General features: G+C 44.7%; 1 protein-coding gene across 1 annotated transcript in view; it reads left to right on the top strand.

The window, feature by feature from the left end:
* The window catches only part of MFHAS1 (malignant fibrous histiocytoma amplified sequence 1), a 113,284-nt gene extending 93,595 nt beyond the window's left edge, over window positions 1-19,689 (top strand). The window contains exons 2-3 of the mRNA XM_040325397.1: window positions 13,260-13,585; window positions 19,110-19,689. Of these exons, the coding sequence (XP_040181331.1) occupies window positions 13,260-13,390 (131 nt within the window). The 3' untranslated portion in view covers window positions 13,391-13,585; window positions 19,110-19,689. The remainder of the gene's footprint in view (window positions 1-13,259; window positions 13,586-19,109) is intronic.
* Window positions 19,690-20,213: the final 524 nt, after the last annotated feature.

The raw sequence follows: 20,213 nt of genomic DNA, 5'->3' as shown, positions 1-20,213 counted from the left end.
ACACTGCTGACCCCTGCACTATGTATGTTACACACTGCTGACCCCAACACTATGTATGTTACACACTGCTGACCCCTGCAATCTGTATGTTACACACTGCTGACCCCTGCACTATGTATGTTACACACTGCTGACCCCTACACTATGTATGTTACACACTGCCAACCCCTGCACTATGTATGTTACACACTGCCAACCCCTGCAATCTGTATGTTACACACTGCTGACCCCTACACTATGTATGTTACACACTGCTGACCCCTGCACTATGTATGTTACACACTGCTGACCCCTACACTATGTATGTTACACACTGCCAACCCCTGCAATCTGTATGTTACACACTGCTGACCCCTGCACTATGTATGTTACACACTGCTGACCCCTACACTATGTATGTTACACACTGCCAACCCCTGCACTATGTATGTTACACCCTGCTGACCCCTGCACTATGTATGTTACACACTGCTGACCCCTACACTATGTATGTTACACACTGCCAACCCCTACACTATGTATGTTACACACTGCTGACCCCTGCACTATGTATGTTACACACTGCTGACCCCTACACTATGTATGTTACACACTGCCAACCCCTGCACTATGTATGTTACACACTGCCAACCCCTGCAATCTGTATGTTACACACTGCTGACCCCTACACTATGTATGTTACACACTGCTGACCCCTGCACTATGTATGTTACACACTGCTGACCCCTACACTATGTATGTTACACACTGCCAACCCCTGCAATCTGTATGTTACACACTGCTGACCCCTGCACTATGTATGTTACACACTGCTGACCCCTACACTATGTATGTTACACACTGCCAACCCCTGCACTATGTATGTTACACACTGCTGACCCCTGCACTATGTATGTTACACACTGCTGACCCCTGCACTATGTATGTTACACACTGCTGACCCCTACACTATGTATGTTACACACTGCTGACCCCTGCACTATGTATGTTACACACTGCTGACCCCTACACTATGTATGTTACACCCTGCTGACCCCTGCACTATGTATGTTACACACTGCTGACCCCTGCAATCTGTATGTTACACACTGCTGACCCCTGCAATCTGTATGTTACACACTGCTGACCCCTGCACTATGTATGTTACACACTGCTGACCCCTACACTATGTATGTTACACACTGCCAACCCCTGCAATCTGTATGTTACATGCTATCCAGAGAGTGTTGCTGGGCCCTTTCCTGGGATTGCTTTGTGATTAACTGTCAGAAGTGACTCCTCCAGATACCAGAGGAATGGCAGAGCAGTCAGAAACCACACTGGGTGCTTTGGCGTAGGCAAGTACACACTATAAAAATATGTGCTTTGTTCATTTTAGAGCTTTAAATCCACTTTAAATGATCTGTATCATAGGTATTGCAGTAACATAGTTTTATGTGCCACTCTCCCATAAGCACTATGTAGCAATGCGCATAATTTTTTATTATATGAAAGATTTGTTTGTGCAAGTAGAATTCCTTTACAGATTGAACAAGTGGTGTCTTTGATAAATTGTTGCTGGATATCTAATCTAGGCCTTGTGCCTCCAACGTGGCTTTAGGAAATAACTAGCTTTTACTGTCTGAAAAATTGATTATGATTTCACTCACAAGCCAAGAGAGAGTCAATGTTTTTTGATCTGTGCTAGGACCTTTTTTGGGGCTATAGTAGATTTCCTCAAGGCTTTTGATAAAAATGCTCGGTCCCTCTTTGGCTCTCCTGGCCCCTCTGTTGTGTTGAGTGCCCCCACAGCAAGCAGCTTGCTATGGGGGCAAGCAAGCCGAGTCATCGCTCCCTGTGTCTATTTAGACACGAAGCCCCGTTTCTGCCTGCCCCCTCTATTTCCTGATTGGCTAAGTGACTTTGATTGACTGCAGCAGGAGCCAGTGGCGCCACTGCTGTGTCTCATCCAATCAGGAGGAGAGTCCCAGACAGCTGAGGAACTTGTGGACATCGCTGGAGGAAGATGGGGCTCAGGCAAGTATTAGGGGGTGCTGGAGGGCGGCTGCTGCACACAAAAAGTGTTTTTAAAAAAAAAAAAAATTCTGACTTTACAACCATTTTATATTATATGTGAACCCTTACTTTGTAAAACAACCCATTTAGGTTGAAATAGAAGTAAATACGTGATTAGATGACCTCTGTTTTAAGCTACATAAGAGACTTCGAGAGCTGGGGGTGAAGAAGCAGCAAAACACTGATCTACTCAGTGGATGGATGTGCAGGGGAGTATGTCAGCAGAAGTGTTATCCATTAGGACAGACAGGGTGAGCTCCCAGCACAGCCAGAAAACTGACCACACTGGGATGGATGTGCTCTCATACCTGCCGTGGTCAGTTTGAAATAGGAACGCATGGGGACTGGCAGGAATACCAGGGATTTCACACAAGGGAAAAAATACAAGGAGAACAGGATACTTTCTAACACAAGTACATGGTAAAACTTACACATATCAGGATTATGAAATGTTGGGGGTAACACATGCTTTAACACAAATATCTAGATCTAACTTGGATATTATCAATGATGTTTCTTCAGCTTCTGATTGATGGAGGTTCAAGTACCTAAAATATTGTATGCAATCTTAAATTCTTCCATAACCACTTGCTGACCGCCTCACGTATGAGTACGGCGGATGAGCGGCTCTCCTGTGCCGGATAACGTATCTAGCATGTGATCTAGTACTTCCAGGTGTAGGGTGTGCACCAGCTGTGCTGTGATTAGTCACAACACAAGCCGATCAGCGGGTGCACAGTTCGAACGTCTCCTCATTCTATTGCTACAAATATTGTTTACATTACAGTAGTACCTTGGATTACAAGCAGAATTTGTTCCAGAAGCATGCTTGTAATCCAAAGCACTCTTATTTCAAAGCAAATTTCCCCATAGGAATCAATGGAAACTCAGATAATTTATTCCAGTGTCACTGCTAGTGTATGCAGTACCTCATGTGGCCAGAGGTGGGGGGGGGGCGCCAAGATGCTCAGAGAAGAGATGTTTAGAGACCGGGGGGCAGATTCATCAAGGGGATACGACGGCAGATCTCCTGATCCGCCGTCGTATCTCTGAGATCCGACGGTCGGATCTATGCGACTGATTCATAAGAATCAGTTCTGCATAGATCTCCCTTAGATCCGACTGGTGTAAGTGACTTACACCAGTCGGATCTTAGGCTGCAATCTACCGCCGGCCGCTAGGTGTCGTCGCAGTTTTTTACGCGTCGGATATGCAAATGAGGAGAACCGCCGATTCAAGACTGAACGCCCGCCCGTCGCTTTTTTTTTACGTCGTTTGCGTTCGGCTTTTTCCGGCAGGTAGTTACCCCTGCTATATGAGGGGTAGCTAATGTTAAGTATGGCCGTCGTTCCCGCGCCAAGATTAAAATTTTTACTTCGTTTGCGTAAGTCGATCGGGAATACGGATGGCCGGAATTTACGTAGCCGCCGAACGCGCCTGATTTAAATTGTACACTCCCCCTAGTCGCGGAATTTGAATTCCGCCCGGGGAGTTACGATCCGACGGTGCAATTTTCGAGGTAAGTGCTTGGTGAATCATGCACTAGCTTTGCAAAATTGGACCGGCGGATCGTAAATCAGATAGATTACGCGGATCTAAAGATCCGCTAATCTATCTGAATCTGGCCCCGGGTGTCTCCGGCGCACCCCCACCTCTGGCCACATGCGGTACTGCACACCCCAGAGGCTTGAATCCAACGCTCGCAAATCAAGTCAGGATTTTTTTAATAAAAACAGTTTGTATTGCGAAACGCTTGTAAACCATGTTACTCGCGATACAAGGTTTTACTGTACTCTAAACTGAAGAGATTAACCACTAGTCATCCGCCCGCCGTCAAAAGACGGCGGGAGGAAGACTCTGTTATCCTGGGTGGACGTCATATGACATCACACCTTTAAAAACCACTAGGGGGCGCGTCACCGAGGACCCGGTGCGTGTGCCCGGCAGCCGCGATGCCCGTTGGGCACCCGCGATTGCTCAGAAACTGAGCAGGAAAGTGGATCTGTGTGTGTGTAAACACACAGATCCACGTCCTGCCAGGGACAGGGGACCAATGGTGTGTCCCTTGTATATAGGGACAACCATCGGTCACCTCCCACAGTCACTCCCCTCCCCCCACAGTAAGAATCACGAATTAGGGAATACATTAACCCCTTCCTCGCCCCTAGTGTTAACCCCTTCCCTGCCAGTCACATTTATACAGTAAGCAATGCATTTTTATAGCAGGGATCGCTGTATAAATGTGAATGGTCTCAAAAGTGTCCGATGTGTCCGCCGCAATATCGCAGTCACGATAAAAATCGCAGATCGCCGCCATTACTAGTAAAAAAAAATAATAATACAAATGCGATCAATCTATCCCCTATTTTGTAGACCATAACTTTTACGCAAACCAATCAATATACGCTTATTGCGATTTTTTTACCAAAACAATTTAGAAGAATACGTATCGAGGGAAAAATTTTGTTTTAAAAAAAAAAATATGGATTTTTATTATAGCTAAAATAAAAAATATTGTGTTTTATTTCAAACTTGTCCCTCTTCTTTTGTTTATAGCGCAAGAAATAAAAACCGCAGAGGTGATCAAATACCACCAAAAGAAAGCTCTATTTGTGGGGGGAAAATGATATAAGTGTTGCATGACCGCGCAATTGTCAAAGTGTGACAGCGCTAAAAGCTGAAAATTGGTCTGGGCAGGAAGAGGGTGAAAGTCCCCTGTAGGCAAGTGGTTAAACACCAGCTGTCACTGGGAAATCATGTAGGGGAAATCTCTTCACCGGGCATACAGCTATAAAAACCCAACAGAGGTCAAAACCTTTTTCCATCCACCCTATACAAAATTGGTTAAAAACTAAGGCTGTCAACTGAATGGGGCCATGCCGCTGCCACAATTGATTGGTTGCAGTGTGATGGTGCAAATTCAGGGGTTTAAACGTATGGAGCAGTCTTGCTGCTGTAGTACCTGGAGATGAAAGAAGCAAGCATTCCACCAATAACTCTGGGTTGAACAACAAAAAAAACAATAATTATAATGGCAATAATAAACTACCCCTCCCATTGAGAAATTAAGCATAATAATTACAACATACTAGGCTTCTGCATTTTACTAGAATAAAATACCAATAATTGCTGTAGTTGTCTTGCTATGGTTTCTAAAATAAAAAAAAATTGCCCCTAAACTAAGGTGACCAGATTTTTAAAATGAAATCCGGGGACATATTTATTTTTTACTAGTATTGGCGGCAATCAGCGACTCTCAGCCCGCCGCCCGCATCGCAGCCTGTCAAGTCTTACTCTCCGGGCCCCGGCTACTACTGGGTGGGGAGCGGAGGAAGATCACTCTGCCAGGGAAGGCAAGGAGATATGCAGGCAGGCGGCTGGCCGGGACTTGAGCCAAGGAAGAAGAACATGCGCGCGGAGGTGAATGGGCATGCACCCGAAACTGAAGAAATATTCCCTCCGCTCCGACCAGCACATGATCATCAGATAGGGGCACAGATAATGGGAAAAAGATACCCCCCCCCCCCCTAAGCTAGTAGGAGCAGGGGGGGTGTAATTCAGATTTTTTTTATTAATTATGCACTGACTGTCCTTGAAATTGCCCCAGCCCCTGTTCAAATCCAATCCGGGGACAAAACTGGGGACAGTCCTCAATCCAGGGACTGTCCCCGGAAGCCGGGGATGTCTGGTCACCCTACCCTAAACCCACAAAGTTTATTTTTACATAGATCTATGTGCATTTCAATAGGAATAGATTTTCAATAAAGAAATATAATCTCTATTCCTTATGTCCTTAAAGGGGTTGTAAAGGTAAAAATATTTTTTTCCTGAATAGTTTCCTTTACCCTAGTGTAGTCCTCCTTTACTTACCTCATCCTTCCATTTTGCTTTTAAATGACCTTATTTCTTCTGAGAAATCCTCACTTCCTGATCTTCTGTCTGTAACTCCACACAGTAATGCAAGGCTTTCTCCCTGGTGTGGAGAAAGCCTCTTGAGGGGGGAGGGGGCGAGCAAGATGCCCACTAACACACAGCTCCTTTCTCTATCTGCAAAGTAGACCCTCCTGCTCGCCCCCTCACCCCTCACTTTCTTCACACCAGGGAGAAAGCCTTGCATTACTGTGTGGAGTTACAGACAGAAGAACAGGAAGTGAGGATTTCTCAGAAGAAATAAGGACATTTAAAAGCAAAATGGAAGGATGAGGTAAGTGAAGGAGGACTGAACTAAGGTAAAGGAAGCTATTTAGGGGATTTTTTTTACCTTTACAACCCCTTTAGTTTTGAAAATGATTGAAGAAGGTAGTCACTAATCAGAAAGCAGGCAATCATTATATCATAATTTTTCGCAGCAAAAGTAAATGGCTTAGGAGATGAGCAAGCTACATAAAAGGGAATATTAGAAAGGGCTATTGAGTTTCACTATTTGTAAGAAAATAGGCAGTTTACATGGCAACCACTGTTTACATGGTGATCAGGGTTCAGCAACATAGAAGAGTCCCTGGCCCCCACAGCCACATAGTAAAGGACAGGGATCAGTGGGACAGAGTTTAACCATTTATAAATCATAGTCTTTATGCATCTATGTTTGAGTTATAGTATCAGATCCACCGGTGTGTCATGTGGAATCTGTCAATACAGATCTCAACAGAGACGACCCGTCCATTAAGGGCACACGGGCGACGCCTCCCCTATCCTTGCCGCCGTCATACCCTATGCATGCGTCCGCCCCCTTTTAAGACACCGGGCGCATGAATTACAGCGGCGGTTGTGTTTTTTTCTGAAGCACTGATTAGAGCCAGAGGCTCTAATAATCTTCAAAATAGGGTGGACTTCGGTCTCAGAGCATTGCACTCAGAACCCACCCAAGTTTGTTAGAATAGCAAGTTAATATTCACTATTCTCACACTGAATCGCCTCTCCGTGAATCAGGAAGCGCAAGTCTGAGACACGTTTCCAGATTGGCCGAAAGGAGAAGCATTCCAATTGGCCTAGGAGGAGGAGGGAGAAGATGCACGGCGGAAGTTGCCGTGATACAGAGAAGGAGAGCCGTGGAAGGGGAAGAAGCCACAAGTCAGGAAGCGCTGCCCGCCATAGAGGGGAAGAAGAGGCCGCAGTTATGCGGAGGAGGAGAACAGGGGAAGGGAAAGCTGTTGCCTGTCAGGAAGCGCTGTCTGCCATAGAGTAAGGGCCAGGCCCCTAACCGTCCTAACTGGGGGGGTGTTTTCACGTCGAGAAAAAGGCTGGCGGAAAACACCACGGGAAAAAATAGAGCAGGTTCTAATTTTTTTGCTGTCAATTTTCTCGTCGGGAAAACTGCTATGGAGCATACACACGACCGGTTTTCCCAACCAATCTAAAAAAATGGCAGTTTTCTCGCCGGGAAAACCGTTCGTGTGTACGAGGCATACTGCTTAATGCACAAGGCCACAAGAGGACGAATAGCATGCATGGGGCGTAAATAGCTGGCGTTAGAGAGTCACAAGTTCAGCATTCAATATCCTATTGAAACAAATGAGTGTATGCTACTGTGTGAGGGTTCATGCCGCTACTTGCGTAAACCTGCAAATGCATACGGAACCCCCTGGATGCAAATTGTATACATCCAGGTTTGTATGCCCATGTGCAACTGCCAGTGTAAACCTTGGTATAAAAGCATACAGCCGTTTATTGTGGAGTAGCAGGCTGAACGTTGTACCAGTGGCTCCCTTACGCTGTGCTCTCTAGCTGTGTGCCCTCTTGCGGCCGTGCCCAAGAAGCCTGAAAAATGAGACCTGAAGAATGGAGATTCAGGCCTCGTACACACGACCAAGGAACTCGTCGTAAATTAAACATCGTTTTCCTCGACAAGTTCCTTGTTAGGCTTGTCGAGAATCTTGTCAAGCTTTCTTTGCGTACACACTGTCAAGACAAAATCTCGTCGTTCTCAAACGTGGTGACGTAAAACACGTACGACGGCACTATAAAGGGGAAGTTTGATTCCACTGGCACCACCTTTCTGAGCATGTGCGGGTTTCTAAGCATACACACGAACGTGTTTCTCGTCGAAAACCAGCCCGACGAGGAAATTGAGACTCCCGACGAGGAAAAAGAGAACTAGTTCCTCGACAGTTTTCTCGATGAAAAACACGACCGTTTTCCTCGGCAAAAAAGCTCTGCCACCAAGTTTCTTGATGGATTCTGTCGAGGAAAACGGTCGTGTGTACGAGGCCTCACTTTAATTATGAATGAACACAACCAGCTTTTTAACTTTTCAAGGACTAAATGAAATCTCCAGATGGAGTTCCTAGCTTTACGCTCCTCTGTGGAGTCCCACTGCTGCCTCATTCCACATAATGGAAAGGGATATAAAAACCCAACGTGAAGAATGGTGGTCACAGCAGGTGTGTGTACACAGGAATTCAGAGACTCTGAATTCCACAGCAGACCTTAAAGCTGAACTCCGGGCAAAAAAGCTTTCATTTAAATTTATTGTAAAATAGCCACAAAGGATACAAGTCTACTTTGTGTGCACCCAATGCCTTTGCAAACCCAGCTACAACTTGTAAAAATAGCAGTGATGTCATTACTGTGCTGTACATAACCTGTTCAGAGAGCAGAGTTGTGGAAAGGATCCAGCAGGTCCATCCACTACAGCAGTGTTCCTTAAACTGTGTGCTGGGGCAGATTTGCGGGTGTGCCGTGGGATATTTCGGGGGAGCCGTCACTGTAACAGCAGTCAGACTCCGTCAGAGTGACCGTCAGACCCCACGGGCCAGGGTGGGAGGACACGCAACGCCAGACGAAAAGTGGATCACAGGGAGCAAGTGTTTTTAGAGCATGAGGGATAGCCCAGAGACGCTCCTTTTTCAAGCTCTCCGAGCCCTGTATCTCCTGGTACCTGTGTACCAACCTCTGTGCCAGCACCACAGAAGCACCTGTGCACCTATGATTTGCCTGTATACTTCCTCACTTAAATCTTTTAAATATTATTACTGTAGATACAACTACTAACTATACTGAGTTAAAGAGGAAGTAATACGCAGAAGTGACGTCATCGCGGCTACAGCTTATCACATCGCCGGAGCCCGCGAACCCGGAAGTAACTCTGGGAAATATGTCCGCCCTGTCAGCGATGTGCTGGCACCGATTCAGGGCATCGTTCTAAGGTAAGTATTTCATAATGAGCTAGTATGCGATGCATACTAGCTCCTTATGCCTTTGTCTTGCAGTTTTTTTTTTTAGGTTTACAGCCTCTTTGAGAGTCTTAGACTTAGAAGTGTCTGTCCCCTTCTCGCTCATGACTACAGTGGGGGATTCTCTTCCCCCACACAAAAACTGTAAAATCTTTTCAGGTGTGCCGCCAAAATGTCATGGTCTTTTTGGTTGCGCCGCAAAACAAAAAAGTTTGAGAAACACTGCACTACAGGCTTCCTGCAGAAAACCACAAGAGGGGGCGGAGACAAGACCAGTCACCCTGCATAAGGAGATAGATCAGCGCAGCAGTGACCGGTCTTTATTACAGGAAACTTTTGCACAGAGACAACGTTTTACTGGATTACTCCACTGAAATGGAAGAAATACACAAAGAATATACAGACCTCTTGTATTTGGACAACATTTGCTTATCCTGGAGTTTTAAGAGAACCAAGAAGCTTGCATGCTTTCCTGCCAACAGGAAAAGTCAGTTTTAGGTGGACTGGTTAGTACAGAAGATCAGTAGTGCATATCTTATTAAATACTACAATTAAAATTCGAACTATGCTATGAAAAGTTAACATTGGCATGGGGAAGTTACTCTGAAGATTGTGAGAGTGTGCACATGAAATAATATTCACCACTAGTGAAACAATGAATAACTGTGTTACTGTAGCATATATTATAAATATGTCTTCAGTGAGCTGTCCCTCACGGGCTGTGTTCTGACCCTCCATTGCTAACTGGAATGCCAGGCTGTGGGGTGGGGGCAGAGTAGCGTGCTAAGAGGCTGGGCCAGCTGCCGGTCAGGCATCTGGGTGGATCCCGACATTATTGTTGGGAACGCTGCAGAGCCTGAACCGGCTCTGTAATGTCAGCCGGCAGCAGGCTTTAGCCCAGTACTGGCTGAATCTGGGTCACAGGCGTGCAGAACTAAGTGCACTCCTGTGACCCACAGGAGAGGTTTGGCCAAAAGAGCGTACTTCTTTTATATCCACAGTGTGGGCACAGGTGCACTTTGTCTAAGGCTAGGTTCACACTGACTGCCTTGCCCCCTGAAATGCAGGGAAAAAGGTCCTTGCTCCATTTTTGGAATCGCAGCCCGCACGGGAACTGCAATTGCAGTGGGATTAGGATTAATGGCACTCGCACCTGCGGTTTTCTGAATGGGAGGTTGATGTTGCAGGAACAGGAACCACCTGCACAGATGTGAACCTAGTCTAAAATTAGGCAGATGAAGAGATTAGTGTCCTCAGGCCTAGTCCCACATTGCTATGTGGGCACTTGGTGGGGGGAGAGCTAGGAACACCTGTGGGGGACCTGAGAAGAGGCGGATTGGGGCTGCTCTGTGCAAAATCATTACACAGAGCAGGTAAGTATAACAAAAAGTGCTGAGTACCACTTGTGAGATGAGTTCCCTAGAAGATGACACTGGGGTAGATTCAGGTAGGGGAGCGCACTGCTACGGCGGCGCAGCGTACCGTTTTTACGCTACGCCTACGTAAATTACTGGAGCTACGCTTCATTCACGAAGCATTTGCTCCGTAATTTGCGGCGGCGTTTTGTAAAAGGGGCCGGCATAAGCGCGCGTAATTTAAATGATCCCGTAGGGGGCGTGGATCATTTAAATTAGGCGCGTTCCCGTGCCGAACGTACTGCGCATGCTCCGTCGGGAAAATTTCCCGACGTGCATTGCGGTAAATGACGTCGCAAGGACGTCATTTGCTTCGACGTGAACGTAAATGGCGTCCAGCGCCATTCACGATTTACTTACGCAAACAACGTAAATTTCGAAAATCGCGACGCGGGAACGACGTGTATACTTACCATTGGCTGCGCCTCCTAATAGCAGGAGCAGCCTTACGACGAAAGCGACGAACGCAAACGACGTAAAACACGACCGCCGGGCGTGCGTACGTTTGTGAATCGGCGTGAGTATGCAATTTGCATACTCTACGCTGACAACTACGGGAACGCCACCTAGCGGCCAGCGTCAGAATGCAGCCTAAGATACGACGGCATAAGAGCCTTATGCCAGTGATATCTTAGGCTGCAGTCGGCGTATCGAGCTTTCTGAATACAGAAAGTCGATACGCCGGTGCTACTTAGCAATTACGCCTGCGTATCTATGGATACGCAGGCGTAATTGCTTCCTGAATCTACCCCACTGTTATGGACTTTTTTTTAGTTAAATGTAATTAGAGTACACTACCGCTTCACTTCTGTAATTTGTTTGGGGACCCTGAACAAAATTATTGTGCTCAAAAAGCTACTAAATAACCCATTTGTGATAAGCACAGAGTATATATACAGTATATATGTATATAATATTTATGTATGTATGGGGGTATGCATATATAATGTGCGTTTTATGTGTATATCGAGATTAAAGGACTGTGTTGGAAACGTTGCTCTGTGAAGGCAATACACCAAAAGCTGCTTTATATGCAGGAATCTATTTAAAGTTAGTGTGTTGGTGAGGGCACAGTTTAATGACATCATTCCACAATACCCAATGATGTCATTCTTACATTGATGTAGGAATATGACTGCATAGGCAGTCCTGACAAAGTCAAGGTATACTCCTGTACAAGCCGAGAAAAGTGACTTACAGTGACTAGTTATCATTTGAATTATACTCGCCTGGGAGCTGAGCTTAAGGTGTATGTAAACTCTAACAATACATTTCTAATGATTTCTCCCTTTGGGTCTGTAAAATATACAGTTGGAAGTGTTTTATTCTACACTATATTGTCAAAAGTATTGGGACGCCTGCCTTTACACACACATGCACTTTAATGGCATCTCAGTCCATAGGGTTTAATATTGAGTTGGCCCACCCTTTGCAGCTATAACAGCTTCCACTCCTCTGGGAAGGCTGCCCACAAGGTTTAGGAGTGTGTCTATGGGAATGTTTGACCTTTCTTCCAGAAGCGCATTTGTGAGGTCAGGCACTGATGTTGGACGAGAAGGCCTGGCTCGCAGTCTCTGCTCTAATTCATCCCAAAGGTGTTCTTTCAGGTTATGTTCAGGACTCTGTGCAGGCCAGTCAAGTTCCTCTACTCCAAACTCTCTCGTCCATGTCTTTATGGACGTTGATTGTGCACTGGTGCGCAGTCATGTTGGAACAAGAAGGGGTCATCCCCGAACTGCCAGAAAGTTGAGAGCATGAAATTGTCCAAAATGGTTTGCTATGCTGACACCGTGTTCCCCTCACTGGAACTAAGGGGCCAAGCCCAACCCCTGAAAAACAACCCCAACCCATAATCCCCCTCCACTAAATGATTTGGACCAATGCACAACGCAAGATCCATAAAGACATAATGAGTGAGTTTGGGGTGGAAAAACCTGACTGGTCCTAACCTCAACCCAAAAGAACACCTTTGGGAGGAATTAGAGTGTAGATTTCGAGCCAGGCCTTCTCATCAACATCAATGCCTGACCTCACAAATGCGCATCTGGAAGAAAGGTCAAATATTCCCGTAGACACTCCTAAACCTTGTGGACAACCTTCCCAGAAGAGTTGAAGCTGTTATAGCTGCAAAGGGTGGGCCAACTCAATATTGAACCCTACGGACTAAGACTGGGATGCCATTAAAGTTCCCGATACTTTTGACAATATAGTGTATCTGTTCCAGAGGTGCAAAAAAAGCTGTTTATCCAGGCAGAAATCTTGTGAGCTGAAAACTTCCTGTGGTCTCTACCTCAGCTGGAATCGTTCCCTACTGTACCTGTGAACTACAATACACTTCCCCCAGTTATGGATAAGAGAGGGAGGTGTTATTTAGTCCTAACACAGTGTTCTATAGTTATAACACTTGATAGGTTGGCAACGCTGCTCAGTATGATGTCACCACCCTAGGACAGGAAGTGGGTTAATGGCAGGATTACCAGTTAAAATACAAGGGAGTGAAAACTAATGCGGCCACCGCATCTAAGGACCATTAAGCTACAACACTGTCAAATTGTATTCTTGGTTTGAGATATGCTTTCATATTTAAATGACCTTTGGTTTTCCTTTATCTTTACAGGGGAGTTACTCACCCAGCCAAGGCCGGAAGGGATACCCGAAATGATGTGCCCCAAAAATGGTACCGAGAGAGTGAATGTAGCTCTGGTTTTCCCCCCTACACCAACAGTGCTCAGCCCTTGCTCGAAATGACCCCCCAGCACCCCACTTCTGCTTTGCAGTATTTGGAGAACAGAATCAAGGAACGAGAATTTGGAACTAAGACAATCGCAGAGTCCCCAAACATTTTTCAAGAACTCTGACCACTGACCATGTGGTATATTACAATGCAGCAAAAGGCACAATTCTAATTAACTGGGAGGCACTGTGTCATTTCAGAGCTTTAAGGTATGTGTGTTATACATAGCCAATGAATAGGACCTCTCTAAAGGGGATGGATGATGATTTTATACACATTTTCTTTACCTAAGTTTTTTTTTTTGTTTGTTTAATCACATTTTATTAACCACTTCAGCCCCGGACCATTTGGCTAGTCAATGTCCGGGCCACTTTTTGCGATTCGGCACTGCGTCGCTTTAACTGACAATTGCGCCGTCGTGCGACGTGGCTCCCAAACAAAATTGGCGTCCTTTTTTTCCCACAAATAGAGCTTTCTTTTGGTGGTATTTGATCACCTCTGCGGTTTTTATTTTTTGCGCCATAAACAAAAATAGAGGCGACAATTTTGAAAAAAATTCTATATTTTTTACTTTTTGCTATAATAAATATCCCCAAAAGAGATTTTATATATATATATATATATATATATATATATATATAAACATTTTTTTCCTCGATTTAGCCCGATTACTTATTTCTCTACATATTTTTGGTAAAAAAAAACACAATGGGCCAGATTCAGATAGATCAGCGGATCTTTAGATCAGCGGATCTTTAGATCCGCGTAATCTATCTGATTTAAGATCCGCCGCCGCAAGTTTTAGTGGCAAGTGGGTAATTCACTAAACACTTACCTCCAAACTTGCGGCGGCGTATCTTAAATCCCCCGGCGGAATTCAAATTCCGCGGCTAGGGGGGAGTATAGCATTTAAATCAGGCGCGTCTCCGCAAATTTTCCCGGCGTGCATTGCTCCCAATGACGTCGCTAAGACGTCACTGGTTTCGGCGTGAGCGGAACTTGCGACGAGCGGTTTTGTGAATCGGCGTACGCAAACAACGTAAAAAAAAAATTTTTACGCGGGAACGACGGCCATACTTAACATTGGCTGCGCCTCATAGAAGCAGGGGTAAGTATACGCCGGGAAAACGCTTACGTAAACGACGTAAAGTGACTGCGTCGGGCCCGCGTACGTTTGTGAATTGGCGTATCTCGCTGATTTACATATCGTCGCCGTAAATCAGCGAGAACGCCCCCAGCGGCCATTTTAAAATTGCAGTTAAGATCGGACGGTGTAACACAGTTACACCTGTCGGATCTTAGGCATATCTATGCGTAACTGATTCTATGAATCAGGCGCATAGATACGACCAGCCTAACTCTGAGATACAACGGTGTATCAGGAGATACACCGTTGTATCTCTCTCTGAATCTGGCCCAATAAGCGTATATTGATTGGTTTGCACAAAAGCTATAGCATCTACAAAATAGGGGATAGTTTTATGGCATTTTTAATAATAATTTTACTAGCAATGGCGGCGATCAGCGATTTTTATCGTGGACACTTTTGACACCATTTTGGGACAATTGTAATTTTTACAGCGATCAGTGCTATAAAAATGCACTGGTTACTGTAAAAATGACACTTGCAGTGAATGGGTTAACCACTAGGTGGCGCTGTAGGGGTTAAGTGTGACCTGGTGAGTGATATTGTAGGGGGGAATGGGCTGTGTGTGACACGTCACTGATCTCTGCTCCGATTACACGGCGCGGAGATCAGTGTCATTGTCACTAGGCAGAGCGGGGAGATGCTTACATTTACATACTTTACATTAACATCTCCCTGCTCTATCTCTCCGTGAGACGATCGCGGGTATCCCCGCAGCAATCGAGCCCGCAGGACCCACAGTCGGGGTCGCGAGCGCGCCACCGGCAGCGCACGACCACACAGCAGCATCTTAAAAGGGACGTACCTGTACGTCCCTATGCCTGTCCGTAGCATTCTGCCGACGTAAATAGGCGTGCTGCGGTCCTTAAGCGGTTAAGTATTTTATATTTACACAAGTTCCACTCACAGCACGTAAATAGCGTGTTCACATATACCTATTATAAAATGATTCCTAGTACATGTACTTATTAAGATTAAGACTTAAACTATTTTTTTTCAGGCAGATAAAATAGGAAATCGTGCATATTATAATCTTGATTTTCTTTATGATCCTCTGACTTGAGGACTTGCTTTTTTTTTTTACGTGTTTTCCAATTTCTCTTTATCTCCTAATGAAAAAGTCTACTGTTTACACAGCTCAATAGCCCAAATTGAGTGTGAAATTTACAAGCACAGGGACTTAAAAGCAACTGAATGGATGGGTCAAAGGTTTTAATGAGTCCTTGCTGAGAGCAGATTATTACTTCCATGGTGTCCTTTTAGCTTAAGAGGCTCAAAACTTTCTAAACAAAGAGCCAGTTTACCGCCCTTCAGACTGGGGGGGCGGGGGGAGTGGTAATTGTGGACAGTGGGGCTGGAAATTTCTAGCGTCAGGGAGAGCAAACAATGCCTCAAGCTTTAGTGATCAGTGGGAGTAAAGCCTCGTACACACCAACCCCCTGGGTTGAACGGAGAAAAAACTGACAGGTCAGAGCCACTGAACTAACAATCTGATGTTAGTACATCCATCTCCCCTGCTGTTCTATTGTGTTTTGACAGGGGGTTGGCTGTTTTTTTGGTCGGCTTCTGTCGGACCGGCTGCCATAGACACGGGCCAAATGTCGCCATTTTATATTGAACCAGCTGATGTCATCCGTCTATTAATAATAGTTATTTTTAGAACTGACATTTGCATAAGTGGACATAAACATAATCTAATATTAATGAGACTGAGAGTAGTCCATAGAGAAGTATATACAAATGTGATTATCCTAATCCTGTGATCTGGATATCTAATCGGTCTGCACTGTGCGCTTACTTATCCTAATCTTCCTGATGCCTACTGGGCTATGTCAAAGGTTTACCTGTAGATCTCATTGTGCAAGGCCTTCCAAAACAAGCTGGCAGCAGTCCATATGAGCACTTGCATGTGGAAATGATACAGTATATGCAAATACCTTAGATCTTAGAAAACATTAAAGGGGTTGTAAAGGTAATTTTTTTCCTAGATAGCTTCCTTTACCTTAGTGCAGTCCTCCTTCACTTACCTCACCCTTCCGTTTTGCTTTTAAATGTCCTTATTTCACTTCCTGTTCTTCTGTCTGTAACTCCACACAGTAATGCAAGGCTTTCTCCCTGGTGTGGAGTGTCGTGCTCGCCTCCTCCCTTGGACTACAGAGAAGTCAGGATGCTCTCTATGTTGCAGATAGAGAAAGGAGCTGTGTGTTAGTGGGCGTCCTGACTCTCCTGTAGCCCAAGGGAGGGGGCGAGCACGACACTCCACACCAGGGAGAAAGCCTTGCATTACTGTGTGTAGTTACAGACAGAAGAACAGGATGTGAGGATTTCTCAGAAGAAATAAGGACATTTAAAAGCAAAATGGAAGGATGAGGTAAGTGAAGGAGGACTGCACTAAGGTAAAGGAAGCCATTTAGGAGAAAAAAAAAATGTTCCTTTACAACCCCTATCACACCTGAGAATACCGAAATCACGGGCGAATTCGCACATTTCTGCCCACGATTCCAGAATCACGGCAAACACAAGATTCGTTTGCAATGCCATTATTTCTTAGTGCCAACCCAAACGTGGTATGATTGACATGCAAAAAAACAAATGCTCCTGGCTCTGTGCAAAAATGTGGTACATGAGCTTCTTTGGAGCGGAGGGGGGCCCATTCAAATGTATGGCGCCACTCTAAAAACACACAAAGACGCTAAAAAAACAGTGTTGCTGCACTACGCGTAGGTGGGAATTCGAAAAACGGACGACAGATCGTCCAACTTTTTTTTCGCTTACTAGTCGCAAGTAGAAGTTGAATAGGTTACTAAAGTCACGAAAATTCGGAATGTCGTGTGTTGTAATGTATTTGTATTGTATTTTCGGAATGACAACTGTACTGACTAAACGAAAATCGTACGATCTGCTATGGTATGAGGAGAATTTTTCGTGCTTGTCCGCTCGAATAATATCGAATAAGCTGTCGTGATCGGCTCTGGAAAGCTCTGTAGTACGATCCGATTATCGTACGATCGCGTTGTTTTTCAGATCGTGTGTATGGGCCATTAGGCTATCATTGATAAGCTCTCTTTTTGAAAATGCTAGATGCCTGCGCCTGTTCTGCTGTGTGACTTCAACGCTTTGAATGACTAAATTGGAATAAGTGGCAAAGCAGGATTGAATGAAAAATATTGAATCCAGTAGATTAGTAGGACATCCAGGCAGTTGGCATCTTCAGAAGGCGGGGGAAAAATGGCAGGTTCCTTTGGCCAGATTCACGTACGGCAGCTTAAAGATGTGCGGGCGTAGCTTATGTAATTTACGTTACGCCGCCGCAAGTTAGAGAGGCAAGTGCCTTATTCACAAAGCACTTGCGTCCTAAGTTACGGCGGCGTATCGTAAATGTGCCGGAGTAAGCGCCCCTAATTCAAATTGAGGTGGGCGTGTTTTATGTAAATAACGCATGACCCCACGGAAATGACGTTTTGAACGAACGGCGCATGCGCCGTCCGCGGTCGTATCCCAGTGCGCATGCTCCAAATCACGTCGCAAATAGTCAATGCTTTCGACGTGAACGTAACCTACTCCCAGCCCTATTCTGAATCGACTTACGCAAACGACGTGAAATTTGACGGCGGTTCCGACGTCCATACTTAACATTCTTTTTGGTGGTTTATCTTTATGCCTGAAAACGCCTTACGTAAACGGCGTATCTTTACTGCGACGGGCGAGCGTACGTTCGCGAATAAGCGTATCTCGCTGATTTACATATTCGAGGCGTAAATCAGCGTACACGCCCCTAGCGGCCAGCGTAAATAGACAGCTAAGATACGACGGCGTAGGAAGACTTACGCCACTCGTATCTTAGCAACATTTAAGCGTATATCAGTTTGAGCATACGCTTAAATGTAGGACGGCGCGGATTCAGGGTTACGACGGCGTATCTACTGATACGCCGGCGTAACTATACCTGAATCTGGCTATTTGTTTTTAAAATGACAGGTTTTCTTTAAATGAAGATCTACTTTACTATGAAGACAACTCCTACCGTGTTTCCCCGAAAATGAGCCCGGGTCCTATATTAATTATGCCAACAAAAGACACAGTAGGGCTTATTTTCGGGGTAGGTCTTACCATGTAATGTGATGTCTTCTCTCCCCCTCTCCCTCCCTGCCTGTCAGGAATCCCCAGTGTAAACTGAGTTAAAATGCTTGTACAATTCTATAATCCACTCTATTACAGTAGTATATAATGTACAATGTGTGCGTTTCTGTAATATAATTGTGCCAAATACCTTTGTTATAGTGCCGCTCTGCACTTCTGTTACCCGCCAGAGCTCTCTGCCCCGCAATTATATTACAGAAACACACACATTGCACATTATAAACTACTGTAATATAGTAGATTATAGGATTTTACAAGCATTTTTAACTAGGGCTTATTTTCAGGGTAGGGCTTATATTGCAGCCCTCCTGGAAAATAACGCTAGGTCTTATTTTCAGGGTAGGTCTTATTTTTGGGGAAACAGGGTAGTAGTAGTAGTTTGAGAGATGCTTGGTTTTGTGTTCGTATTTCATTTGCCTAAAACGTTTGTTTTTTTTCTTTTTCAGGAAACATGTACTTGTTGAAGAATATATCACATGGAGAAAATGGGTGCATTGCATCCATGGACAAGTAAACCGTGCCCTTTACACGCATTTTTTTTTTTTAATGACCGAGAAGGACATTTTTATTGACGATAAAGTGTGTTATTGGAATGGGATCATATGTTAACTCCACTGTAAAGTAATGTTGCACCCGTTATGTATCACAAAAGGATTGTGGGAATTAAATGACTGTGTTATTGATTTCTCAGGGATTTTGCTTGCCATGAAAATACAAGCCATACTGTGTAAACATGGTTGTATTGTAAAAAAAATATAAGCTCTTTAAAATGTGTAAAAAAAAAAAAAATCAGATACACCCAACTAAATTTCATTGCTATTTAACGTCAGCAAAATGATACGTATGTTTTGTTTTTTAGAACTTTCAGAACAAAAAAGCACATTAAATGTTATGCATCTCACAGTATTTAGTCCGCATGGATCTGATGTTTTTCTCCTTCATTGTAAAACACAACCTAATACTGCAAGGATTAGAAAAGCTGTTATTAAAGTGGAACTATGGGCGAAATAAAAAAAATTACCTATATTCTGCAATCACTAGCATTAAAACAGCAGGTTTCATTTTTCTGACCCCCCCCCCCCCAACATAGTTTTGTCATCAACGGGCAGATCTGGTATTTTTCTACTTCCTGCAACAGGGTGGAAACCAGAGCCCTGGGCGATATCACACTTTGCCAACCCCAAAAACCTTTTTGGGTTTACAGTGTGACATTGTTCAGGGCTTCCAAGTCTCTGAGGTACCACCATAACCTGCACAATCTATGACTATCTATGACAATCTATGGCTATGACAGAGCAATGCGTGGTCAGGTCAGAGCTGTTAAGCCTCATACACATGCTCTGTTTACTCTGCAAGAACCAGCAAGAAAACTGCTGGCAGAGCTTTTTTGCCGAGTATACCGTGCGTGTGCATGAGGCTTTCAGGTTTCTCGTCAAGAAAACTGCCTAAAATCTTGACGAGAAAAATAGAGAACCCGCTCTCTATTTTCTTGTCGTGATTCTCGGCAGTGTTTACCTGCCGAGAAACCCGAAAGTGTGTAAACGTACCTG

This window comes from Rana temporaria, chromosome 1 (assembly GCF_905171775.1).
Source record: "Rana temporaria chromosome 1, aRanTem1.1, whole genome shotgun sequence".
Classification (NCBI taxonomy): Eukaryota; Metazoa; Chordata; class Amphibia; order Anura; family Ranidae; genus Rana; species Rana temporaria.
This window is presented reverse-complemented; position numbering and strand designations above follow the sequence as displayed.